The 27,754-nt window shown below is 42.2% G+C and overlaps 1 protein-coding gene across 10 annotated transcripts in view; it reads left to right on the top strand.

The window, feature by feature from the left end:
* The window catches only part of ano5a (anoctamin 5a), a 195,413-nt gene that overhangs the window by 60,853 nt on the left and 106,806 nt on the right, over positions 1 to 27,754 (top strand). For 3 of the 10 annotated variants that reach the window (XM_048545532.2, XM_048545531.2, XM_048545539.2), the window contains 2 exons: positions 6,145 to 6,198; positions 17,416 to 17,457. The exons of 4 other annotated variants lie outside the window; for them this stretch is intronic. In XM_048545532.2, the coding sequence (XP_048401489.1) occupies positions 6,145 to 6,198; positions 17,416 to 17,457 (96 nt within the window). The remainder of the gene's footprint in view (positions 1 to 6,144; positions 6,199 to 17,415; positions 17,458 to 27,754) is intronic. 3 more of the 10 variants (XM_048545538.2, XM_048545534.2, XM_059652173.1) reach the window with 1 other exon arrangement.

Genomic DNA, 27,754 nt, shown 5'->3' with positions numbered 1-27,754 from the left:
TGCTGTGTTCATCCAGCCTCACATTTTATTATCTTGGAATCTCCAGCATCTGCAGTTCCCATTATCTCTGTTAAAGAGAACAGCTAGTTTTCAGCTGCGTAGCAATGTCTAAAAGTTATTCAGCTTTGTTGAGAGAGGTGGGGGATAGAATTTGGTTTGATTGAGTCTCACTTGTTATGCTGGAAGAATGTTTGCATGTGAGCCTGTCCCTCTGCCTTTTGAAAGCAGTCTTCTACATTCTCTCGCCATATTTGGGAGTCCTCTTTAATTTTGACTCTGGTCACATATCTTGTCTGTTCACCTCCAGGCTATAAAATTCTCTAGCAGTTCTGCTTCTGTGGTAGCGCTTCATAACGGTCTTGCCTTGTCTTGTGCTTTAAACCCGTTCTGCTTCCTGCACTTTGCGATACCGAAAGGCGTATCTCTGGACTGTGGTGTTTACCCATACACTGTTCCTGAGACTGCCTGCTTCTTGTCACGGAAACAAAGTGGTTATACTCCTTGTGGCATTTAACACTGGTTCATTTACATCAGTGTATTCGAGGCGATCACATTTAGCTCTCTCGTTGTGTTGACGATCTATCTCTCAGATTTAGATAGGAGTAGGCCATTCAGCCCTTTTGAGTTTGCTGCGCTGTTCAGTATGATCAGTGCTGGTCCTCCATCTCCATGACACGTTCCTGCTTTCTCCCCAGACCCCAACCACCCCCCTCTTTTTTTTCTCTGTGTCTCTCGCACTCTCCATATGCCCATACTGGGACTGGTGTCCTTTTGCTTACTGCTACCAGTGTTGCATGCTCAGTGTCATCACCAAGATTAAGCTGAATTCTCTTGCATGAAGAGGACATTCTGAGTTGCCAGGTCCATGAGAGGACCTCTAACCCACATGGTTTAATTCCTAGGACAGTGGGTTTGGCATTCCAGGGAAATGATGACCGTTGCCTACAGTTCTGCCTGTGTATAGCCCCTCCCCAGGCATCTCTGCTGTACTTGGCTTTGACAGCTACACTGGGGATCTGCTAAATGCAGAGGGTTTCAGTTCAAAGATATGCAAGTGTCCGACCGTGAGAGTTACCAATTGGGTTGAATGCCGTGCTGCAGACTTAGCCACATGATCTCTAGTTACCCAACAAACGCCCCCACCCCCATCACCTATAATGGCCAATCTCTGTGCAATGCCTTCATGGATCATTGAAAAGTCATCAAGAGCTGATTAACTGAGTCAAGCAGCTTTTTTTTTTGCCTAACCACCACCTTTTATGGAACAATTTAAGAAGAGATTTTTTTTTTCTTGACTGGTTCTGTCATTTGCTTCCTGGGCTGATTCCAATCTAACAAGCTGCAAGCTATGACTAAGCCATCCTGGTGATGGTGTGTGCAGGCATTAGTGATAGCAAAATGCAGCAAAAGCCCACATAATTGTTCTGATTGAATGACTCAAAAGCAAATTTGTTAAAGTGTGTATATTTCCTTCTGACAGTCATGGTATGGCACGCTAATTATCTCTATCTTAAAAAGCCCTGACTATCTGCTCTCTGTGAAAGGAGAAAGATTGAGTGTTAGGTAAGGGACAGCTAGTGAGATTTAAACTCCCGTGGCAGGTCGTCCAGAGAGCTCCAATAGAATGAGGACCTCTTGGCGATAACTTGGCCCCCACAATATGTTCTGGTGAGCCACTAATGAGCTTTGATGAATATTGGCTGGGAAGCTGAAGATGATCGGATCATCCATGATCTCTTTGACAAAAGATAGGCCATTTGGCCTACATTCACTCCAACATTTTATGATCTTACTGTCTATGCATGGATTAAAGAGGACAATTTTCACAACACTTTGGTTAAGGCAGTTTAGCAGGGTATTGGATAATGGGTCAACCAGTTAAGACGGAGGCAAAGAGGAATTTCTTCACTCAGAGTTATCAGTCTAAGGAATTCTGTACCCTGGGGGCCGTGGATGTTCAACCTTTGAGGTCAATTAAATACTGAACACTAAGAGAATCAATGGATATGCGCATTTGATGGGAAAATGCAGCCAGATTAGCCATAAACTTGTACAAACACATACTGATCAGGAATGGGCATTGGTCAGTTAAGAAAGTGTAGGTGTCTTAAAGAGGAAAGCAGATGTTTTCTAATCAACCTTTTCAGCAATGTCATGATAAATCTCTGGAACAGGTGAGACTTGAACCCAGACTCCTGGTTCAGAGGTGGGGACACTTGTATTGTGCCACAGGGGCCCCTCTGGGTGTATGGGAATTTTTTTTTAATTGAAATCAAATTCTCATCATCTGCCACGGCAGGATTCGAACCCAGGTCTCCACAACATTACAAGAGTCAGCCATTCAGCCCCTCCAGCCTGCTAGCCATTCAATAAAATCATGGCTGACCCGAGTTAGGAATCATCAAGTTTTACAGCATGGAAATGGACCCTTTGGTCCAACTCGTCCATGCCAACCAGAAATCCTAAATTACTTCAGTCCCATTTGCCAGCATTTGGCCCATATCCCCGTAAACTGTTCCCATTCATATACCCATCCAGATGCCTTTTAAATATTGTAATTGTACCAGCCTCCACCACTTCCTCTGGCAGCTCATTCCACACATGCACGACCCTCTGAGTGAAGAAAGTTGTCCCTTAGGTCCCTTTTAAATCTTTCCCCTCTCACCTTAATCATATGCTCTTTAGTCCTATCCGGGGAAAAAGACTTTGGCTATTCACCCCATCCACGCCCCTCATGATTTTGTAAGCCTCTGTATGGTCATCCCTCATACTCCATAGCTCCAGGGAAAATAGCCCCAGTCTATTCAACCTCTCCCTATAGTTTAAACCCTCCAACCCTGGCAACATCCTTGTAAATCTTTTCTGAACCCTTTCAAGTTTATCAACATCCACCCTGTAGCAGGGAGACCAGAATTGCACAAAGTCTTCCTTTAGTGGCCTAGTTACTGTCCTGTACAGCCACAACATGACCTCCCCCAACTCCTATACTCAAAGCATTGTTTGTGTTATGAGTTTCACGTTGTTGTCAACTCCTGAAAACCTTTGATTCATCTGCCTAACAAGAATCTGTCCATCTATCTACCTTGAAAATATTTAAAGACCTGACCCCAACTCTGCCGTCATCTAAGGCCGAGAACTCCAACCCAAAAAGTCCCAAAACCATCTGACGACAAAGAATTCGCCTCAAGTCAGCCCAAAAAGGCCAATCCCTGATGTCCAACTACTGCTGGCTCATTCTGAGCTCAGCCATGATTGAAAGTCAAAGGAGATTGAGGAGGTCTTTCTGGCCAACTCCTGGTCCCATTGTATTATTTATACAGCAGTGTTCTCCCAGCAGATGGTTCTTGTATATCAGATGTCTTAGAGCTCCAGTGGCACAGGGGTAGTGCCTTTGCCTCTGGATCAAGAGGCCTGGTTTGAAGTCCCACCTGCTCTAGAGCTGTTTAACAATGTCTCTGAACAGGTTGGTCAGAAAATATCTGTGAGAAACTATGGATGTTTAATGAATGGGTACACGTAAGGTATAGGCCTCAGGAATTAGTGTACATCTCTAGAATTCTTGTGGTATAGTGGTAGCGTCCCTACCTTTAGTCCATAAGCCCCATGTTCACGTCCCATCTGCTCCAGAGAATTTTTAAGAACATTTCTGAAGAGGTCAGTTAAATGTATGTATACCACTAGAATGGGTTTTTTTTAAAAGAATGGTCCTGCAATTGAAATGATAACAAAGCATATCACAGACCAACCTACTAAAGCTCGGTCATTTTTAAATAAATGGAATTTAACAAGGTGCTGCGCCCATGGAATTTATTTTGATTGCCCTGTGCTCTTTTGAGGAGGCTTGAGCTGGGCATACAGATGCCTTTTTGAACAAGTTTTGGCAGTCTGAAGAAACAGAATTGCTTCACAGTGCCCTGTTTTACTGGGGTGGGATCAGATGACTGTGAAATGTGCAGACGTTAGCTGAGTGACTGCCAGCTGCGCAACACTGACGTAGTGCAGCTCCTCTGGGTTAGAAAGTAGTGTTAAAGGCAACGAGGAAAGGAAGAACAGACCCAGTGCTCAGTTTTTAACCACAGCTGACTAATAGCACATTCCTGAGATGAGGAAACTCTGATCCAATGGCTATCAGCAAATTCCAAGTGATAATGCACTTCTTTCATAAGAAACTGATGGCATTGAGGCCAAATTATGCCTTGTCGGCAAACTACTTAGTTTAAAAAGGGAAAGGTAGGTGGATTGCCCTTCAAATATAAATCACACTCCCAACACTGCACTCATATCCCTTTTTAAGCCTAGATTTTGCAGTCAACTTGTTTCTAATGATCACTTTAACCCATGAATTGCTCGCACACTGTTGGAAAGAATGTTGCTTGGAAAATCTTACCTTCAAAGTATAGGTTGTTTTGTTTGAAAATTAGCACAATTCCATTAGCTTCATTAATTGCATATGGGAAAAATCAATCTCTTCCATTCCTGGAGTTCTCACAAATGTGAAAATCTGATCAAGTTGCTCAATTTTATCCACCTGTCTAATTCAGATTAAAAGAATTTGCACACTTTTTTTTCAATTAACTAGGGAACAAATATTTATTGTGATCAAATTATTTCTAAACCAAGGGTAAATATTAGACAAATTGAATTCCTATGTTGTAACTCTGTGTCATTAAAAAAATCCCTTTTATTTAAAAAAAATCTCCTTTGGTATGCAAGCGGATGCACAAAGAGAGCAGAAAGAAATACTGTGGGAGAGGAAGAAATCAATGAAGTACAGTTCTGGCATCGGTCTAGATCCCAGACGCCAAGGAGTCATTTTCTTTTGATCTTGGCTTATCTTTTGCTAATGACACAAGATTTGTCAGTAACCTGGTTCTCGATCGTTCATTCACTGGTTGAGGATTGCTCTTTTTGTGCCTCTGAAGGTATTTCCCCTGCCTCAGCTCTCCTTTTAAAGGGGATGTGCAGAGGGAACAAGTTACTCAGAATTTTCTTTCTCTTCTCCACACAGAAGATGTTTCTACTGCATTTTTCCCACATGAGGCACCGTCCAGGTACTAATCAAGTGATTGTTATTGCACTGAGCCCTCCTGAGTATGTACCAACTCATTTCTGTTGAAAAGCCAGTCACAGATCTGTCTCACAAACACACGAGATGTCACTTCTGTCTTGAATGTTCCTTCGCTGCCCCAATAAGGCAACATCCTAGGTACAACTCCTAGTGAAATCTAGTAACTTGTTGAAAAGCCGCAACATCATCTTACACAGTTCCCCTGGTTTAAAGCAGTACCTTTTCCTCCTGTTTAGTCCACTGTTCAAAAAGAAAAGTTGTCCTTACAGTGTTAACTGGTAAGCTGATGGGTAAGGAGGAAAAGATGAGGACAATTTGAGTGTAGCTTTATCAACCCAGCAAACAGGAGATTGGATGGGTATAATTATTAAACATTCTGCCTGTTTTGACTTGAACAGTTTCTTGCTGAGAGAATTCTGCTCAAATCTTTGCTGATATATCTATTGAATGACTCTGATCTGGGTGCACAGTGTGGTTCTACAAAATGATGCCTGTTTGAAGTGAGCTAAAGATAAGAGGCTTTCACTGCTAGATTTGCAGAGAATAGAAATGTAATTGATTACAGTTCATGGAAAAGCCGTATAATTCATTGACAGCTGAGGCAATCAAACAACTGCCTTGTCAACTATCCAAGTGGTTGTACCTCCGTGCTCTAATGAATCCTGAACTATTCATTCCCACATTAGGAACTGATCTACAAATTGACCAGAAGTCCATACCTCTAACCCAAAGAAACTGATTAAAATGTCTTTCAATTACTGTCACCATAATGGTGTTATATCTATGGAAAGTGTTTCTGTTTTAATTTTTTTCTAACATTTTCCTGCAATAACTGTTTGAATCAGAATGCAAGGGATTATGGTGTAGCCACCTTGTGAAGTAGCATTCCTCCCCACATTTGCATGTGTGCTGTCGCCCCTCCTGTTAATTTATGTACTACTCTCACTGCCATGCTTGCACACGCGTGCTCCAGATAAGTTTGATTTATTAACCCAGATTATTGGTGTATAACCCTAAAGATTAGCTTGCTTGGTCTGTAATTTAACATGCGAATCTCTCCTTGGTGTAATCATCAGGTGCTAAGTACAACCACAGAGACTGCATCTCTCATCCATGATCCAACAAAAGTGGTAAGCAGCATTTGTTAGGTACATTGGTCTGCATGTGGGTGTTTGCATGTGTCCGCACGTTCAAATCATGCCAATCTATCTGTAAACGTAGTGCATGTTATTACCTTTGACCACGGCTTGTCTGTGTTGGTGCCACAGTTTATTGAAATGTCAAAAGAAAGTCATTGTTGACTTATCCTGGACTCGCAGACAAGTGAGTGTTCAAAAGTCTGGGGTCGTCTTCTTCCTGAGAGTTGCACAATTATTGATGTCAACCAACAGCCAATTTACTTCATTCCAAGTGATTGGAAGACGTTGCTGATTGACCCAATTAAACATCCTGTGTGTAGTGTTTCAAAAACAAACTCTTGAGCCAAACTGTCCTGGTACAGTTACTTCCACGGCAGAAAACCGACCGCCCACCAAAAATTGCCCAATTATGTCCTGTCCATGAAAATGCCACAGATTATTCAAACTCCTCCAGTTTTCATGTTACCCATCTACTCTCGATTTATCAGCAAAGAGATAATATCATCAGCAATGCTACCAAGCAGCAGTCCCTCATCACTGTGGTTGAGAACTCCAAAGGCTCACAACCCTCTGAGTCAAAAGTATTCTCCTTATTACAACCCACAGTGGGATCACCCTCATTTTGAAGTTGTGCTTTGTGATTCTAGACTTCTTAGCCAGGAGAAACAACCCCCAATCTTGCTGTTGATCCCTTTAAGTATTTTGTACAGTTCAACGAGATCACCTCTTTTTCTTTGTAACTCTAGAGAATAGCTCTTTGTAGGACGGTCCCACCATCCTGGAAACTAGTTTGGTGAACTTGCATGCAATCTCTCAATGCCAATAATATATTCCTGAGGTATAAGGAAACCAAAACTGCAAACATTGTTCTAGGTGCAATCTAACCAAGCTTTTATACAATTGGAGCAAGACTTCAGTACTCCTATATTCTAATCCTCTCATGATAAAGGCTGACATTCTGTTAGCCTTTCTAACAATAGGTTGCAATACTTGAATAGCACAGTGTGGAGCTGGATGAACATAGCAGGCCAGGCAGCATCAGAGGGGCAGGAAAGTTGACGTTTCGGGTCAGGAAATTTCTGAAGAAGGGTTCTGCCCCAATATGTCAACTTTCCTTGATAATGGGAACTGCAGATGCTGGAGAATTCCAAGATAATAAAATGTGAGGCTGGATGAGCACAGCAGGCCAAGCAGCATCTGTGCTCCTGAGATGCTGCTTGGCCTGCTGTGTTCATCCAGCCTCACATTTTATTACCATGTCAACTTTCCTGCTCCTCTGATGCTGCCTGACCTGCTGTGTTCATCCAGCTCCACACTGTGTTATATCTGACTCCAACATTGGCAGTTCTTACAATCTCTGTGATACTTGCATGTCAGTCATCAGTGACTTATTGGCAAGGACACCCAAGTCCTTTTTGTACATCTCAACTTTCCAGTCTCTTCCCATTTAGAAGTGTGCTGTACATCTATTCGTCCCACCGTCTGGCCTAAAAGATGATCCTGGCTATTGTTCGCTAAGCATGTTAGCCCCTAGAACGTCGCTGTGGGAGCGAATGAGCTCATTGACCTAAGATGAACTAAACACAGCTCCTTGATGAATGCCTGTGGCAATGGGTCAACTCTGAGGCCACTGATCCTGCATAGAACATGGAACAGAACAGCACAGAAACAGACCCTTCAGCCCATGATATTATGCTGAGCATGATGCCAAATTAAACTAATCCCTTCTGCCTGCTCTTGATTTATATCCCTCCATTCCTTGCATATTCATGTGCTTATCTAAAAGTTTCTTAAATGCCCCTGTTGTATCTGCCTCCACCACCACCCCTGGCAGTATGTTCCAAACTCCTACCACTCTGTAAAAACTTACCACTCCCATCTCCTTTTGAACTTTGCCTCTCACTTTAAATGCATATCCCCTGGTATTAGACATTTCAGCTCTGGGTAAAAAGATTCTGACTGTCAACCCTATCTATGCAACTCCTAATTTGATAGACTTCTCCCGTCAGCCTCTGCCACGCCAGAGAAAACATCCTGAGGTTTTCCAGCCTCTCCTTATAGCTCACACATTCTAATCCATGCTGCATTCTAGTAAACTTTTCCTGCACCCTCTCCACAGCCCCCACTTCATTCCTGTAATGTGGCAACCAGAATTAATTGCAGTATGAAGTGCAGCCAGACCAACCTGTTAACTGGCTCACCTTTTGATCTCCTGTATCTTGTGCATCCATAAGACACAAGTCAGGAATGCGATGGAGTTCTGTCCACTTGTCTAGATAGGAGATCACTGCTACAAACTCCACCCTGAAATGTGCTATCCAGGACACAATAATCTTTTTCCTTTTATGGCAGAATTTAGAACTCAGGATCACTGCTAAATTTAGGGATACCATCTCGGACAGAGATGAAACTTTTTTAAAGTTGGTTGTGAGCCTTTGGATCTCTCTTCCTTAAAAGATAGTGGAAACAGCCTTTGAGCATTTTTATGCTAGGGATGGATTAGCCCAAGGTGAATGAGGGAGTGAAAGGTTAGCAGCGGATCAAGAGGAATGTGGAGTAATCAGATCTTCCACAGTCTTATTCAGAAACAAAACACAGAAATTGCTGGAAAAGCTCAGCAGGTCTGGCAGCAAATATGGAGAAAAATCCGAGTTAGCATTGCGGGTCCAGTGACACTTCTTCAGAACTGATTTCTGTCCACAGATGCTGTCAGATCTGTAGAAATTTTCCAGAAATCTGTGTTTTTGTTTCTGATTTCCAGCATCTGCAGTTCTTTCTTTTTTTTTGTTTTATACGCCTTATTCAGTGCAGACACAAGGGGTAACAAAGCATTCCACTGTTCCTAATTTGAACTCACCTGCTGCAAAGCTTTAGATATTTATTTAATAGAACCATAACCAGAGAATCCCTACAGTGTGGAAACAGGCCCTTCAGCCCAACAAGCCCACACCACCCCTCAGACCATCCCACCCAGACACGTCCCGCTTAACCCACCTAATCTACACACCCCTGAACACTACGGGCAATTTAGCTTGGTCGATCCACCTAGCCTACACATCTTTGGACTGTGGGAGGAAACTGGAGCACCCGGAGGAAACCCATGCAGACATGGGGAGAATGTGCAAACTCCACACAGACAGTCGCCCGAGGCTGGAATCGAACCCGGGTCCCTGGCGCTGTGAGGCAGCAGGGCTAACCACTGAGCCACCGTGCTGCCCGCCACCCCAATATTTAATAGCTCGTTTATTTCCATTCAGAGCACTGTCGTGAGTCACCATAGATACGACTTCCTTCAGCATTCCACAGTGAATTGTAAAGGAGGTGGGAGTGTGGATTTGTGGTTACATTCAGATCCACCAAGATCTTATTAAAGGCTGCAGCAGGTTCAAGGAGTTGAATGGTTGACCCCTCCTGCTCATGTGTATATTTACATGAAACCACATCATTGGCTACCATCCACCGCCTGAAAGTTTCACTGTCTCCGTGCCCAACGCAGTACACTGTGTTCACTGTCATACATTGCAACAAGTTTCCAGGCACCTTCAGGAACATCTCCACTACCTATAACCCTCCAATCAAAGAATCCAGGCTCATAGAGAGGGACTTGCAGGTGTTGGTCTTCCTAAGTCCTGTACCATCCTATCACTCCTGGTCACTGATTCAAAATATCTGTGGCACTCCACTTAAGAGCACCATGAGAGTACCTTCACTGCATAGACCAGAAGATACCCAGAAGATGCCCGTGGGTGGGTTATACTTGCTGGCTTTGCCTAAAATGGCCATATCCTATGAATTGATGGAAACAAAAAAATTAGCAACTCTCAGTCATATTCCTGTTGCCTCAGTTTAGAATTTTTTTTCTTCTTGCTTTTGGGATGCCCTGCAATCAGGAAAGGCACGGTATAAATGATTTTTTTTGTGTGTGACTGCGTAAAACAATCAGCATTGGGAATGTGAAATGAGCTGCCTACTTTGTGTTGCTGGTTTCTACTGTCTGCCAAAGTGAAATGTGTTTCCTGTTAATTTTCAGTTTGTGCTGATGTCTGGCTCATTTGCTATAAGTTAATTGCAGTGTATCAATGAAAAAAGTGCTATTCTTTCACACTGTGCAACCATTATGCTAACTGCGTATTTTAAGGAATAAGTATTTAAGTAGTCGGGATGTTCATAAATGAAAAGCACCAAACACAGCATATTATTATGCTCATTTCACTTATTTTAAAACATGAAAAAAGTTGAAAATCTGGAAACCTGAAATAAGAAGACCATTATCAAAATGGCAGATTAATCAACACATTAAGGAAAACTTTAAAGCAGAATGAAAGCACAATTTCAAAAATAAAAATCTGGACTTGAGTAAATAACTCATTCGTTTTTTTTAAAATAAAAAATACTCTCTCATGGAATGTGAGTGTAGTTGCCTGGACCAACATTTAATGCCCATCTTTAGTTGCCCTTGAGAAGGTGGTGGTGAGCTGTTCCCTTGCACTACTGCTGTCCCTGTGCTGTAAGTCTTTGTTTTTTGATGCTTTATAGTGATTGCAGCTGAGTGATTTGACTTGCTCAGTCATCTCAATGGGCACCAAAGTGTCAACTATATTACTGAGAGTCTGGAGTCACATATAGGCCGGACCGGGTAAAGATGTCCTTTTCTGGAGGACATTAATGAACTACATTGGTTTTTCCAGCAATCAACAGTGGTTTCAGAGTCACCATCAGGCTTTTAATTCCAGATATTTATTGGAAAAAAATCAAATTTTGCTACCTTCCAGAGCACGATTTGAACCTGAGTCTGCTGAACAATACCTAATTTTCTGGATTAATAGTCCAATGATTATACCACAGGGCCTTGCATCCCCAGGGTCACATAGATATTGATTATTGCTGAGAAAGGATGTATTTTATGAAAGCTTTTCATCATCTATTCATCCGGATAGTCTGGGAAGGATAATGCTGTAGACTATTATAAAGGATGTTATGAGAAGACACTTGGAAAATATCAGTAAATTTAGACAAAGTTAATAAGGATTTATATACAGGAAATATTGTTTGACAAAGCCAACTGGAGTTTTCTGAGGATATAGTAAGTAGAATAGCTGAAAGAGAACCAGCAGATATGGTTCATTTGGATTTTTAGAAAGCTTTAGATAAAGTCCCACTTAAGAGATTTGAATACCAGCTTGAATCACATGGGATAGGAGCTCATATCCTGGCATGGATTGAGAATTAATTAGGAGGCAGGAAACAGTAGGAATAATGGGCATTTTTTAGAATGATAAATGATAGCTTGTGGGGTACGACAGGGACTTGTGCTTCAATTATTCAGAATATATATCAATGATTTGGATGAGGGAATCCAATTTGCTGATGAGATAAAACTAGGAGCAATTGTGAGAAGCGGGGAAGCAGTAGAGAGGCTTCAGGACAATTTAGACAAAACTAAGTGAACACGTAAATGTATGGCAGATGTAGTACATGAAGTTACCCACCCTGTATGAAAAGGAGAATGACAGCGTATGACTTAAATGGTGATAGATTGGGAAATGTTGAGGTACAAATGTGTCCTTGCACACCAGTTGCTGATAGCATGCAGATATGGCAAACAGTTAAGGAAGGCACCGGGCATATTGGCCTTCCATACAAGAAGAGTGTGGTAACAAAGCTCTTTTGCTGCAGCTGCACAGAGCTTTGGTGGGACTGTGCCTGGAGTATTGTGTGAAGTTTTGTTGTCCATACCTAAAAACCAATATAGTTGCCGTAGATGGATTACAGATGACCAACCAGATTCCTGAGAAGACAGGTTTGCCACATGAAGAGAGATTGAGTCAATTGGGTCTGTATTCTCAAGACTTCAGAGTCATCGTGCCTGTTTCCTTGCTGTCTGACTCTTTGGTCCAACTTGTCCATGCTGACCAGGTTTCCTATACTGAACCACTCCTATTTGAACCATATCTATCTAAACCTTTCCAATCCATGTACTTTCGAAGAATGAGAGGAGTTATCATTGAAATGTAAAGAATTCCGATAGGACTTGACTAACGGAATGCAGAGATGATGTTCTGCCTGGTTTTTGGGGTTTACAAGAAGTTTGAGGTAGATCACTTCAGACAGTGGTAGGGAAAGTAATGGAGATATTACAGAACATGAGGAGGCTCTTCAGCCCATTGTGTCTGTGCCAGTCATCCAATATCCTCTATTCTAATCCCATTTTCCAGTACTTGGCCCATGGTCTTGTATGCCATAGCATTTCAAGCACTCCTCTAAATCCTCCTTAAATGTCTTAAGTTCTTAGACACTGTGTACCAGATATCCACAGCCCTCTGTGTGAAAAGGTTTTTCCTCAAATCCTCTCTAAAACTCCTGTTCCTTATCTTCAAACTGTAACCGCTGATTATTGACCCTCTACTAGAGGGAAACATTTCTCTCTATTCACCTATCGATGCCCATCAGAATATAGACCATAAGATGTAGGAGTAGAAGCAGGCCATTCAGCCCAGTGACACTACTCCACTATTCAATGAGATCGTAGCTGATCTGATGATCTTCAACTCCACTTTTGACCTCTTTCCTATTTATCACACCACCAATCTTCATGATTCTGCCGGTTTACTGATTATACCTCTGAAATTCATATCAATTTGATCTGAGTTCTCACTGTAATTACTCTGTGAGGGTATTCTCCAAGATATCACTTAGCATTTAGTGAACTTGTGGAACTCACCATCTCAAAAGTGTGTGGAAGCCAAGTTGCCGAATTTATTCAAGACAGAAACAGAGTTTTACAAACATGAAAAATATCAAGGGTTATGAGGAGAGAGGGGATATATTGCATTGAGATAGATGATCAGCCATGATCTCAATGAATGGCAGGGAGCATCCAATGGCGAAATGGCCTAGAATTCTACTTTTTATGTACAAGAGGACATGAACCTGTCAAAAGATTAACATTTAGTAGTTTTTCAACATCGTTTTGAAGAGATTGTCTGATTTTCCCTACCAAAGCAAATAGACTTACATTTGCCCACACAGTATTCTCACTCCACACACTCTCTGCTATCTTCTTAGATATTAACTTAATGTGTGTATGTCCCTTTTCAGATGCTGTCCTTCCTGAAATATACCTTTCCTCACAGTTTTGCATTATAAGCATGTCGATATAGTGCACCCAAAATTTCATTTTATAAGTTGCAAACAGCTAAGTGCCAGCACGATTAACAGATTATCAACTCAAAAACTGATTATTTCAACTTTGTTTCCTGCCTGTTAACCATTCCCTAATCCATGACTTGTTACTAGCCTCATGAGCCCTTATCAAATGTAAAGTCTTTTCACATATGTAGCGACTTATCAAACATGATGCACTTTGGTAGGAGTAACCGGAAGGCAAAGTACTGGGCTTATGGTAAGATTCTTAGTAGTGTAGATGAGCAGAGAGATCTTGGTGTCCATGTATACAGATCATTGAAAGTTGCCACCCAGGTTGACAGGGTTGTTAAGAAGGCATACAGTGTTTTAGCTTTTATTAATAGAGGGATCACGTTCCGGAACCAAGAGGTTATGCTGCAGCTGTATAAAACTCTGGTGCGGCCGCACTTGGAGTATTGCGGACAGTTCTGGCCACCGCATTATAAGAAGGATGTAGAAGGTTTGGAAAGGGTGCAGAGGAGATTTACTAGGATGTTGCCTGGTATGGAGGGAAGGTCTTACGAGGAAAGGCTGAGGGACTTGAGGCAGTTTTCATTAGAGAGAAGAAGGTTGAGAGGTGACTTAATTGAAACATATAAAATAATCAGAGGTTTAGATAGAGTGGATAGGGAGAGCCTTTTTCCTAGGATGGTGACGGTGAGCACGAGGGGGCATAGCTTTAAATTGAGGGGTGAAAAATATAGGACAGATGTCAGAGGTAGTTTCTTTACTCAAAGAGTAGTAAGGGAATGGAACGCTTTGCCTGCAACGGTAGTAGATCCACCAGCTTTAGGTACATTTAAGTCGTCATTGGATGAGCATATGGACGTACATGGAATAGGGTAGATTTAGATGGGCTTCAGATCAGTCTGACAGGTCAGCACAACTTCGAGGGCTGAAGGGCCTGTACTGTGCTGTTATGTTCTATGTTCTATCTTTTAAAAATCCAAGTATATTACCTGCTGATTACACTGCTAGTTCAGTCCTCAGCAATCTCTAATAGATTTGATGAAAGGCAATTTCTTTCTCTGAAAACCTTATGGACTGAAAAATTATGCCACAATTTTCCAAGTGTCCTGTTACCACTTCCTTAATGGATTGCAGCATTTTTTCCCCAAGGAATGATGCCCTGTTATTGGGCCGATGCTCCCTAATTTCTCTTTCCTCCTCCTCTTGAATCTGTAGTAAAAATAGTGCAAAGAATGGAAAAGACTGAAATACAAATATATTAGAAAACCATCAAGTACAGAAGGGAGATAGCTATGATATGAATAACAGATAACAAGTTATAGAGCTGGATGAACACAGCAGGCCAAGCAGCATCAGAGGAGCAAGAAAGCTGACGTTTTGCATCTGGACCCTTCTTCAGATTTTGTCCAGACCTGTGTTCATCCAGCTGTACACCTTGTTATCTCAGATTCTCCAGCATCAGCAGTTCCTACTATCACTATCTCTCTCTCTCTCTAGCTATGATATGAAGCTGTTATAGAGTCATACAGCATTGAAACATAGCTTTCAATCCAACCAGTCCCTGCCAACCATGTTGCCAAACTAAACTAATCCATTTTCCTGCATTTGGTCCAAATCTGTCTTATTTATGAACTAATTTCAATTGTCTTTTAAATATTGTAACTATACACGCATCCACCACTTTCTTTGGCACCTCATTCCACACATGATCCACTCTCTGTTTAAAAAATTTCCCTTTGTGTCCTTTTAAATCTTTCTCCTCGCACCTTTTTAAAAAATACCCCCTACTTTTGAACTCCCCCACCCGAGGGAAAAGACCCTTGTCATTCACCTTATCTGTGACACTCCTGATTTTATAAACATCAATACGACCACCTTCAATGAAAAAAGCCCCAGCCTTTCCAAATAAAAAAAACAAAAAAAAAACTGCTGATGCTGTAAATCAGGAACAAAAACAATTGCTGGAAAAGCTCAGCAGGTCTGGCAGCATCTGTGAAGGGAAAAAAACAGAGTTAATGTTTCGGGTCCAGTGACCCTTCCTCAGAACTCTGTTTTTTCCTTCATAGATGCTGCCAGACCTGATGAGCTTTTCCATCAACTTTGTTTTTGCTCCAGTCTATTTCTATATCTCAAACCCTCCATTCTTGGCAAAATCCTGGTAAATCTTTTGTGCACCCTCTCCAGTTTAATAATATCCTTCCTGTAACAGAGCGGCCAGAAATGTACACAGCAGTCCAGAAGAGGCCTCAAAAACATGCTGTACAACCTCTTAATGTCAATATTTATATTAAACGCAGGAGAAAAACTGAGTTGCTGGTTTCAAAGTTGTACAAAACATTTCAGGAACATACAAACATGAGTTAGGAATGGAGGTTGGTCATGGGGCTCTTGAGCCTGTACAACAGTTCATTAAGACCATGGCTGACCAGATCAGGGTCTTAATACTAAATTTCAGCCTACACTTGATGCATTTTGACCCCCTTGTTCATCAAAAATTTAAATACCTGTGTTTTAACGATATTCAATGGCTGCCTCACTAAATTGATGCAGGAGCTTAAAGGTGGAAAACCAGATTGAGAATGGAAAATGACGGAGTTGGGCCAAAAGGTGAATTTCCATGCTGTACAACTCAGTGACTCTGTAATTGGTTTATTGCAATAAAGGCAAGAATGATATTGAAGGTTGCTTGGAGACATTCAACAAAGCCATGACTCCAGCTGAGTTTGTCCTCCCCAATGTAGGAAGCACCTCACGCTCTCTATTAAATAATTCATAACAGACAGAAGAAATTATTGCAACAGCTTCCTTTGTGGAGCATCAGAGAGCTCAGATCACAATCTGAGGGCAAATTAACAGATGAATTTTACGGTGAAGTGCCTAGAAAAGAGCACTTAGTTGTGCAGAGCCGAAGGTGAGTGAACCAGGGTGATAAACGGCCTTCAGAAAGAGGCTAAAGGAAGGAAAATACGGTTAGTACTGATATCATGTAAAAATTACCTGCTGCATGTGATGGAAACAAAAGAGGGAAAAATGAGAATGGGCTGTTTATATGGTTTTTAAGAATGAGGCTGAAGGATCAATTTACTATTGTGTGTTCTTGCTTGAGCATTATGCAGAGTAAATGCAATGATTCCATGACGAGGCCGTATCACAATGAAGTGACATTCTGACCCAACTTACTGGACAAGTCGCTTCTCCACAGTGTTGGATGGTATGAAACTTTAACTGGGCAAGCGGGAGAGTTTGGAATGTGGAATGACTTGGTGAGATACAGGGCAAGATTTTACAAAAAGTGAACGATTAGAAGCTGGAAATGAATCTTCCTCAATTTTGCTCCAGCGTGACAAGTTTTGAAGTTAAGAGTTTTGGATGTTTTCCTATATATTTGACCTGGCCTCAGGTTTGTGGGGACAGTGTTAAGATTATTCAATAAACTGCTGTTGGTAGATGAGATGTCAACATATTTCCTTTGGCACTCAAAGCCACGTCTGAGCAACTGCAATAATTTGTTTCATTGCTAATTGATGTAAAGCATATGCAGAATTCAGTGCATACAACAGGCAAGCACTGATACAATTTTACATGCCTCAAACATTCAGTTGTGGTGTCCCTCTTCTTTACAGTTCAGTAATTGTGTAGCACAGAGTACATTTCTGACAACATATTTTGGTTTAGCATTTATGATATTATTCCCTTTGAGTTCATGGACAGGGAGATCTCTGTAATGCTCAATTTCTCAGTGACTAGCAATGGTGGATTACTTTTTGAATGGGCCTTTTTGTTTAATCAAAGTTTTTTGTTTTAGCATTTTTTATTTTTATCCGTCCATACACTTACAGTTACCAGTCTGGCAGAGTACTGGTAAAACCTGCTTTATGAAGGCAGGTGAGTTTAGAATATCAGGCCAGGAATCTTATGCTGTGCTACTTCGATTTGGATACGCCATGTATGCTGGATAAATCATGGGATTGCTACTGATGTCAAGCATGGGTTTGATTGTCGTCTTTGCCAGTGTTGTATCCTGTTTTGACTCTCTGGGTGGTTACTCCACAGATGCAGAGAAAACATGTGCTCTTCGTGAAAAGACGTTTCAGGGTACTGTATGGTAAAGCAAGCAGTGGTGTTAAACAATAACAGTAGCTTGGAGCCTGCAGTTACCCACAGTCACAGCAGCAATATATCCTTTAATACTTAAAAAAAAACAATCTCCTCCTGTTTTCAACAAGTGAAATGGTTCTCATCCCAAATTGATCCTTTGAGTGAATCATTTCCATATGTGATTTGCATGCTGTGCTATTGTATTTTATTCAGTTCAAATGGTTCAGTCAGGGAACTGCAGAACACCATTAATTCTGTCCCATTTCCTGGATTAACTTGAGCTAATTTCATTTTGTTTTGATTGAAAAGCCCTTGGACTTTATTGGTAACCCAATTGTATTGGTTTATAGTTGCTGTGCCTCAGAGCAAAGGAAATTTAAACGTTGAGATACAATTTTCAAATGATACATCTGTGTAACAATGTTCAAGTACTTAGGCAGTCTGGTGTTCCAATTTGCAGCGCCCACAAATTAGTGATAATTGGATAAACATGCTTTTCTATTCCACCGTTTAGAATCCTTTTGAAATATTTCGCACAGCCTTATTATGGGTTATATTGCTGCATTAAATTGTGGAGCTTGTGTTGGGCTGGAGATCACTTACAGTTACCATGCCATTTAACCCAAGCAGCTGAATGGTACAGCAAAGCCTTGTCAGCATATTGATGTATTCTGCATACCAAATAATACCTTGAAACTGTTGCAAGTTGCTTGGTTTAGAATAATTGTACTCGCATGTTTGGAAGAATGGCCAGTTTACCAAAAACCCTAATGAGAAAGATGACAAGACTGTCTGATTAATATATTTTCAATGTCATGCACACATGCCGTGCTGGGAAATGGGATGTTTTATGAGAGCTTTTGCCTTCAACACAACCATTTTTGTAGGAAACATTTTATTTTCAGTTAGGCACACTATCTTCCATTAGGAAATGGGCCAGAAAAACAGCATGTCTTATGGGTGTATAATATATGTGCTTTTGAGCGTGTGGCCAAAAAGCTGCATTGTCAAACTAAGCATGCTCAGAGATTTGTGTGCAAATACATTTTGTCATTCAGAAATTAAACTGAGTAGATTGATGCAATTAGCAGACAATTTGGGGAAACACATTGCTGGGGAAATATAATGGCTCAAAAGAACTAATTTCCCCTAATCAAGCACTCAACTGTAATATCGGCCAGCAAACAACTTAATTTCCCATCGCTTATATTAATTTATGGAAAGCAAGTGAGCACAGTTCCATGAAAGTGCTTCACACAGATTCTGTTTCTCGCTTTGATTGCTCAGAGAAGAAGTGAGCCGATTGTGACATTCTGTTGAGTATTGATTCCTAGACTTCAGAGGAGTCAGATGCAGTAGCTTCTGGTTATACACTTTGCAATTTCTGGTGTGATGAAATCTCATGATATTGTTACATTATTATTTGGGAACTTGGGTTCCAAAGTGGAAGAATAATTCACATTTTTTTTGCGATACGTATCGGTCTTTTTATGTTTACCGTTTGAAAGATCAGAATGTAATTCTGGCCAGTAAGCTAAGAACAGAATTTCTAAACTAAATCATGAAATTTTAACTCTATGACCTGCAAGGCACCTGGGAAGATAATTGTGAAGGCATTTGCTGACTTGATTTTTACAATCCAAAGAAAGAAAGAGCCAAAAAGGGATTCATTTAGAGCTAAGAGTCCATAACAGCAGAAGAGCTATTAGTAATCTCTAAAAACAATCAGAGCAAAGTTGGGGAGAAATCCCAAGTTACCTTAAAGTAAACCCGAGAGGCGGAAGGCTGTGGAGTGCTCAAGAAGAAGATATTCTACAAGGCTGATGGAGACACGAGTGGAAGGAACCCATGTTCAAAATTAATAGTGAGCTAAGTTAGCAACTTTTTGAATGGTCTTGGGGGTTGATATAAATTGAAGAAAATAACATTCAATGAATGCAGTGAAATCTGCCAAAATGTAACTGGTTACAAGCTGCAGCGGAGCAAGAAGCAGTAGACTCGAGGTAGGGTGAACTGTCACGGAGATTTGATTGTCCATAGGATTAATAGAGACAAGAAAAACTGCAGATACTGGGATCCAAGGTAGACAAACAGGAACCTGGAAGAACACAGCAGGCCAGGCAGCATCTGGAGGAAGGGAGCAGTCAATGTTTCAGGTATTACCCTTCTTGAGTTCTGGATGTGGGGGTAGGGGGAGCTGCAGATAAAGAGGTGGGGAGGCTGAATGGTGGCGATGGATGGACACTGGTCGTAGGTTCGATCTGGGTGGTCGCTGTGAGGGATGAATCAGGTTGGTGTCTTGAAAGGCAGGGTCAGAAAGTGCAATGGAAGGGAGGAAGTGGGCCTGGAAAGTGAGCTAGAATATAGGTGGGAAGGTTATTTGAAATTGGAGAACTCAATGTGTGGGATTATTGCTGGGTGGGGGTGAAAGGATGGAACTCTCTTTCTGATGAGATAATGGGAACTGCAGATGCTGGAAAATCCAAGATAATAAAATGTGAGGCTGGATGAACACAGCAGGCCCAGCAGCATCTCAGGAGCACAAAAGCTGACGTTTCGGGCCTAGACCCTTCATCAGAGGGTCTAGGCCCGAAACGTCAGCTTTTGTGCTCCTGAGATGCTGCTGGGCCTGCTGTGTTCATCCAGCCTCACATTTCATTATCTCTTTCTAATGAGTTTGTTTCAACAGTTCTGATACAGTGTGAGAATAGTTCTTTTATCTTTTGAATTGTAAATGCTTACTTTCTTTTGTTAAAAGGGTATTGGCAGCCTCTTGTGAATTTGTTTATTGACTGCTGTGTTAAAAAGGGAAAAATGTTCTGATCTATTAAGGTATGTCTCGCTGTGAGATCTGACCATCAGCTGGATTGTAAACTGCAATGGGAAGACTGAAATATGGTTTCTTTACTTTTAAAACCTATTCATACAAAGTAAATGTGCAAAATGTAAGATCGAGGCTGAGGTATCACTGTACTAGCCATGGAAGGAGAAAAGAAACGATGAGCTAAATCAGTAAATAGCCCCATGCTCACATTTTAAAAGCTTCAAGATTGTAGAAATGAAAGCTGCCATTGTTGAAGGCAGGAAAATCTGATGGAAATGAAGAATAATAGCGAGTTTTGAGAAGATTTGTAGCTCAGGTTGAGGGTCTGGATGTGAGTTTGCTCACTGAGCTGGAAGGTTAGTTTTCATACGTTTCGTCACCATTCTAGGTAACATCATCAGTGAGCCTCCGATGAAGCGCTGGTGTTATGTTGACTTGGAGCCAATCTACCATCCCCTGAGAAAAAGAACCGCAGTGAGCCCAACAGGTCTTGAGAAGGTTCTGCAGCAGGGTCTAGGCCGAAACGTCAGCCTTCCTGCTCCTCTGCTGCTTGGCCTGCTGTGTTCATCCAGCTCTACACCTTGTTATCTCAGGTCTTGAGAGGAGGATTTTTATACACTCATTGGATGTGGGTGTCACTGGCTAGGCTAGCATTTAGTTAACCATGTTGCTGGGATCTGGAGTCACATGTAGGCCAGACCCAGTAAGGATGGCAGTTTCTTTTCCTAAAGGACATTAATGAACCACATGGGTTTTTCTGACAAGACAATCGACAATCGACTTGATGCCAGATTTCTACTGAATTCAGATTCTGCCATCTGTCAAAGTGGGATTTGAAACTTCGTCTCCAGAACATTACCTGGGCCTCTGGATTAATAGTCTAGCAACACTACCGCTATACCATTGCCTCCCCAATTGGAATCTAATTAATGACTCTATTTTATTGCCTTCAGGTTGTGGCTGTTTGTAGCCTGGTTCAGTACAGAGGACTTTTTAGCCGTGTTATTTTGCTCTGGATTCCTTCTTCTTTGTTACCAGGACAAGACAGGAGAACGGGGTTGAGAAACATACCAGCCATGACCAAATAGCAGAACAGACTTGATGGGATGAATGGTCTAATTCTGCTCCTATGTCTTATAGTCCCTGGGTCTCTGTTGTGAGCAGTTTTGTTTCATGATACTTCTCTCGTGGTGGCTGTATAAAGGCTGTGCTCTCAAAGTGGCTTCTCAGCTTTATCCTAATCAAGCAAAAATTGCTGCAAATGTTAACTCTGACGAAACATTGGCCAACAAAGCAAATTATCCCAGAATTCCTTTTAAAATCTCTCTTCCAATCTCCTTACATGTTCGGTATCCTCATTCCCCCCCATTGTGTTTGTAAACTCTTTGTATTTCAGGGGTCTTTACTTGTTTGGGCCTGTCTCCCTCCTGTAGGATTTGAGATTGAGCTAACACAGTTCATGAAGAGCTCTGGAATAAACAGGCATAGCCTGTGGTGAACTTTATCTTTGAGGGAACTTTTGCCACCGTGCAGATTTTAGATCAGAAATGTTTCTGTTTAAAAAAAATTCTATGGCCTCAGAATGTCATGGTTAAACTATCGTAACTTTGTTTTAAAATCACCACAATAGCATAGGATATTCATTAGAGAGGGACAACTGGTTGTGGCTTAACCTGGGGTTCACCAAACCTCAAGTGAGGTGAGGGGCCGAGAAGTGAATCCTTTTGTGGTCATTTCAGCCTGTGTGGGAGTCGAACCTACACTGTTAAGAGTCACTCTTCATCACAAGCAAGCCGAATTGAATTGACTGAATTAACTAACTCCCCAAACTCTATCAGTTGTACTTTTGTATAAGTAGATGTTGTGGGGCAACTTCACACAAATGTGGAATGCATTTGGAACAGAAGTCCATGAGATGGAGACCACGAAGATATCTACTGAAAATCTGAAATTGTGATGCTTTGGCTCAACTTTAGGCCCATTAGCTTGCAGCAAAAATCTAGGAGCAGGCACAGTCCATTCAGCACCCCCACCACCACCTTTGCCATTTAACAAGACCATGGCAGGTTTGATCCCACACTCTCCCCTCTGTGTGCGACATCATCCAAAACGCTGCTGTCTCGACTGATAGCCCTTTCCCCTATCACTCAAGTACCTTCTGATCCATCCAGGCCTGGTTAAAGTATTAAAAATGTAACCTTTATTTTCTAGTTGCTACATGACCTTGCCCTTCTCTATCCCCATTATCTTCTCCAGCTCCCCCCTGTATGAAGTATCTGTGCTCCTCCAATTCAGGCCTCTTGTGTATTCCAGTTATCAACTCTGTGCCTTTGGTGACCATTCCATTATCCTGGAATTTTCCTTCACTTTTCCATGTGGCTTGGGGACACTTCTTGAAACCTCCCTCTTTGATGGACCTCTTCACTATCAGACTTAATATCTCTTTTGTAGTTCAGTGCTATACTTTGTTTGACAATAGACATGATGCACCCTGGGATGTTTAATTAAATTAAAGGTGCTGTGTAAATGTAAATTGTTCTTGATGTGTGTCCTACCAGAAGAATATTTGATGTAGGATTTCAGCAAAAATATGGATTGAAGCTACGTGGTAATTCAGTAACGATTCAAATTTAAAAGTGGACTTTTTTTATGATAGAAAGCATGTAGGCCAAAACACCCTCCAAATTGTGCACCATCCTGGGTCAAAAATGCTGGAACTCCTTTCCTAGTACCCACACTAAGTTGACTGCAAAGGTTTTTTATTTCTTTTCAGTAAAATAAAGCACCAAAACAAGCCTTTAGATACCCCCAAGCTGGCATTGATTTCTAACCCTTATTTAGACCCACTACTTAATGACCGTGCAGTTTCTATCCCTCTGATTGCTTCCTCTTCATGTGTCTGGCACGATACACCTTAAACATTGCTAATGTGCCTACTTCCACACCTCCACTAGCAGTGCGTTCCAAGCGCTCACCACCCAGTGTGTGGAAAAATTTTCCCTGCATTTCTCCCCTAAACTTGCCCCCTCTCACCTTTTAACCTGTGCCCTCTTGTAGTCACCTTAGGGAAAAAGCCTCTGATTATCCACCCTATTTATGCCCCTCGTTATTTTGTAAACCTCGATCAGGTCTCCTCCCCCACCCTCTGTCTTTCCAATGAAAATGATCCAAGTTTATCCAACACCACCTCATAACTAAAACCCTCCAGATCAGGCAAAATCCTGGTAAACCTTCTCTGCATCCTGTCCAAAGTATTCAAATCCTTTTGGTAGTGTGGCAACCAGAACTGCATGCAATATTCCAAATGCGGCCTAACTAAAGTTAGCTGTAACATAACTGGCCAGCTTTTCCATTCGACGCCCAGGACGATGATGACAAGAGTACTGTCTGCCTTCCAAACTACCTTCTCCACCTGTGTTGCCACATTCGGGGATCTGTGGACCTGTAAGCCCTGATCCCCCTTTTGTGTCACTGCTTCCAAGGGTTCTGTCATTTATTGTACAATTCATGCCTGAATTGGATCTTCCAAAATACATCACCTCGCATTTGTCCGGATTAAATTCCATTAAATTCTCAACATCACCTTCCCAAGGACAATTAGGGCTGCGCAACAAATAGAGATGCTCACAGCCCATGAATAAATGAAAAGGACGCTAAGGTCGTAAGCTTCTGTGAAGTCAGCTGCACTAATAAGGGGAAGGGATGAGGTCGATATTGAGAGCATACTATTTGTAACAGCAGCAATGAACAATAGCTTTGGCCTTACCAGTATATTCTGGAGCCAGTTGTAGCTTTCATTGGTGACAAGTTGGGTTTCTGGTCCTGTACTGATTTGACAGTAAATGATCCCTTCCCCTCAGGTAATGTCCACCACTTGTACAGGCCCATTGTCATGACGCTGCTCATAACCCATCGCCCCCCCAACCCATTTCCCATTCAGATTGCACTTTGTCAACATTCCATTTCCTTACTGCTTGAAATTCATGAAACGCCATCAATATCCAGTTTCGGCTCTTCAACATCTCCATCCAACCCCTTGCTATTTCTGTGCTGCCAGGAATAGCCTCAATTTCACCCAATTCAACATTGGAAATACCAAAGACATTGGAAAATTTTCATCTGAAGGCACAGTTCTCAGCTGCTGGTTGTAGAAACAATGGGGACGCTGCATCCCCTTTCTCCGGAGGGCCAAAGGCTACTTCTTTCTAGTTAGGTGCTATAGGCAGTGTTGAACTCTCCATCAGATTAAGACCACAGTGGGCCAACAGTTCTGTGCTTGAGTCCTATTGACTAGTCAGAAGCCAGCTGCTGTCCAGTAACCAGCAGTGATAACTGTTGCAGATTTATGTAGTAGTCCCTTCTGAGAGAAACAAAGTGATAGTGGGTGGGTTGGATGCCATAGGGAGTGGGGAGGGTGTGTAGAATATTGAGAATGAGTGCAGCTCTAACAACATTCAAGAAGCCTTTATAGAATCCCTATAGTGGGGGGAACAGGCCATTCAGCCCGTCAAGTCAACACCAACACCCCCACCCACCAAAGAGCATCCTCCCTAGACCGATCACTCCCTGTAACCTTGCATTTCCCATGGCTGATCCACCTAACTTGCACATCTTTGGGGTGTGAGGGGAAACTGGAGCACGCGGAGGAAACCCACAGAGGCAGTCACCCAAGGCTGGATTCAAACCCAGGTCCTCTTGTGCTGTGAGGAGGCAGTGCTAACCACTGAGCCACCATGCTGTCTGAGTAATTTCTGCATATAGTTCCGACTATTGCAGTCAAACAATGAAGTTTTTAATACTAAAGGTGCAAAACAACTGGAAATTCACTCATATCTTGTTGACTCTTTCCCAGTGTGTGAATTTCCTGTTTCTTTCTCCTGGGGCTGCCTCTATTCATTATGTTCTGTTAAATTCAGCTGAGCTTGAGCATATCAATAACAAAGAACTTTTACAATGTATATATCCCTTCCAGTGTTATATGCAAATTGTTTTGTCATTTAGTGATCACTCGACCACCGTAGCATCTGTACTGGGCTATTCACTGAGGAAGAAGATGAATTTAAAAATGCTTAGCATGAAATTGGAAGCTCCATAGTAATTATATCAGCGCCAGTTCTTGTAACGTTCCTTGACAAACCCAGTTGGCTGGTACAATGGCTCAGCAGTTAGACCGCTGCCTCTCAGTGCCCGGGACCTGGGCTCAATTCCACTCTCGAGTGACTGTCTGTGTGGATTTTGGACATTCTCCCCATATCTGTGTGGGATGCTCTGGTTTTCTCCCACAGCCCAAAGATGTGCAGATTAGATGGATGGGCCATGGTAAATTGCCCATAGCGCCCAGGGATGTGCAGGCTGGATGAATTAGCCATGGGAAATGAAGGGTCAGTGGGATAGGTCTGGGAGGGATGCTGATCAGAGGGTCAGTGTACACTCAATGGGCCAAAAGGCCTGCTTCCGCACTGTAGGGATTCTCTGATTCAGTGCCCTGACTGTTGCCAAACTCTGAGATATTTGCTGCACTATGTCAGCCTAGTGGGAAATGGAACATGGACATAGTTGGCTGAGAACTAAATTTTACAGCTGCCTCAGTTTTCTTTTAATTGAACCTAAGAGTTAAATCTTCACTGCAGCACACAGTTTTGGGTCTCAATGTCACTGTGATGTTGTGAGCAAAATAGGACTTTAAGATTTTCAACAGTCGGACAACTGGTGTTTGAATCTCACCATTGTTTGGCTAAGTATCACCTTTTTGTTGAATTACATGAGGCCAGATTTCTTCACACTTTTGCCCAAAACTCATCTCATTAAAGACCTACCACTCCCCTCCCATCCAATGCTAGCCTGATTCTCCCAATCACCATGGCCGGATGTGTTTGCCAGAGCCACCAAACAGTGTCATTCTGGCACAGCGGTAGTGTCTGTATCTCTTAGCCAGGTGGCCTAGGTTCAAGTCCTACCTACTCCAGAGGTGTGTCGATTTCACAATACCCTGTACCAGCATTCCTAGTGCCAGTGTCATCTCAGAATCCCAGCCTTGCACTTGGTCAATTGTTGATTGATTAATTGATAGACTTTATCGTCACGTGTATCGATATACAGTGAAAAGCTTTGTTTACGACTGGCACAGGCAGATCACAGCAAGCAAAGGATGTACAGATCAAAAAGACTTGGAGGCATTACAGGTTACATTGCAAGTTAGATTATTTGAGGCTAGAGTCCATTCAACAGCCTGATAACAGCTGGAGAGAAGCTTTTCCTGAACCTGCTTGTGCACGTGTTCAGGTTTCTGTATCTTTTGCCCGGCGGAAGAGGTTGTAGGAGATCATTACCACGTGTGATGGTCTTTGATGTTGTTGGCCGCTTTTCTGCAGAAGCAAACCATGTAAATAGAGTCCATGGATGGAAGGTTGGCTTCCATGCTGGTCTGGTCTAGGCTGTGCATACTGCCTTCTGTAGTTTTTTTTATGGTCCTGGGCAAAGCAGTTGCTGTACCGGGCTGTTATGCACCTGGACAATATGCTTTCAATGGTGCATCTGTAGAAGTTGGTGAGGGACGTTATGGACATGGCAAATTTCCTGAGTCGCCTGAGGAAGAAGAGGCTTTGATGTGCCGCCTTGACTGTTGTATTTACGTGGGAAGTCCAGGACATGTCGCTGGTTATCGTCACTTGTAGGAATTTGATGCAGCTCACTCTCTTGACCTCAGTTCCATTGATGTAGATGGGGGCGTGCTTTTCTTGTTTCTTTCTGAAGTTGATGATCAGTTCTTTAGTTTTGCTGATGTTGAGAGACAGATTCTTTTCATTGTACCACATCACCAAGTCCTCTATCTCCCTTCTGTATTTTGACTTGTATTTTGACTTTTGACCTGTTAGATATCCATCCCACTACAGAGGTGTCATCAGTGAACTTGTGGATGGCCTTCGTTCAGAACTCCGCAACCAAGTTCTGAGTGCACAGGGAGCTCAATAGGGGGCTGAGGACACATCCTTGGGGTCTCCAATGTTGAGCGTTAATGTGGAGGGGGTGCCGTTATCTCTCCTCGCTGATTGTGGTCTATGGGTCAGAAAGCTGAGGATCCAGTTGCAGAGGACAGAGCTGAGACTAAGGTCACGCAGTTTTGAGATCAGTCTCAAAAGGGGATAGTGGTGCTGAAGGGCAGAGCTGTAGTCAATGAACAGGAGTCTGATGTAGGTGTCCTTGTTGTCCAAATGTTCCAGGGATGAGTGAGGGGCTAGGGGTGTGGAATCCTCTGTGGATGTGTTGTCCTTAGGCAAACTGTAAGGGATCACATTAAGTTGGGCGACTGGAGTTAAAGTGAGCCGTGACCAGCCTCTCAAAGCAGTTGATGATTATTGCTGTCAGAGCCACTGCGTGGTAGTCATTAAAGTACATTGCATGTGCTTTCTTAGGTACGTAGATGATGTTGGTCTTCTTGTCGCAGGTGGGGACTTTGGCTTGTAGGAGGGA

Source organism: Stegostoma tigrinum, chromosome 17 (assembly GCF_030684315.1).
Source record: "Stegostoma tigrinum isolate sSteTig4 chromosome 17, sSteTig4.hap1, whole genome shotgun sequence".
Classification (NCBI taxonomy): domain Eukaryota; kingdom Metazoa; phylum Chordata; class Chondrichthyes; order Orectolobiformes; family Stegostomatidae; genus Stegostoma; species Stegostoma tigrinum.
The sequence above is the reverse complement of the archived record's forward strand: the minus strand, read 5'-3'. Positions and strand labels throughout refer to the sequence as shown.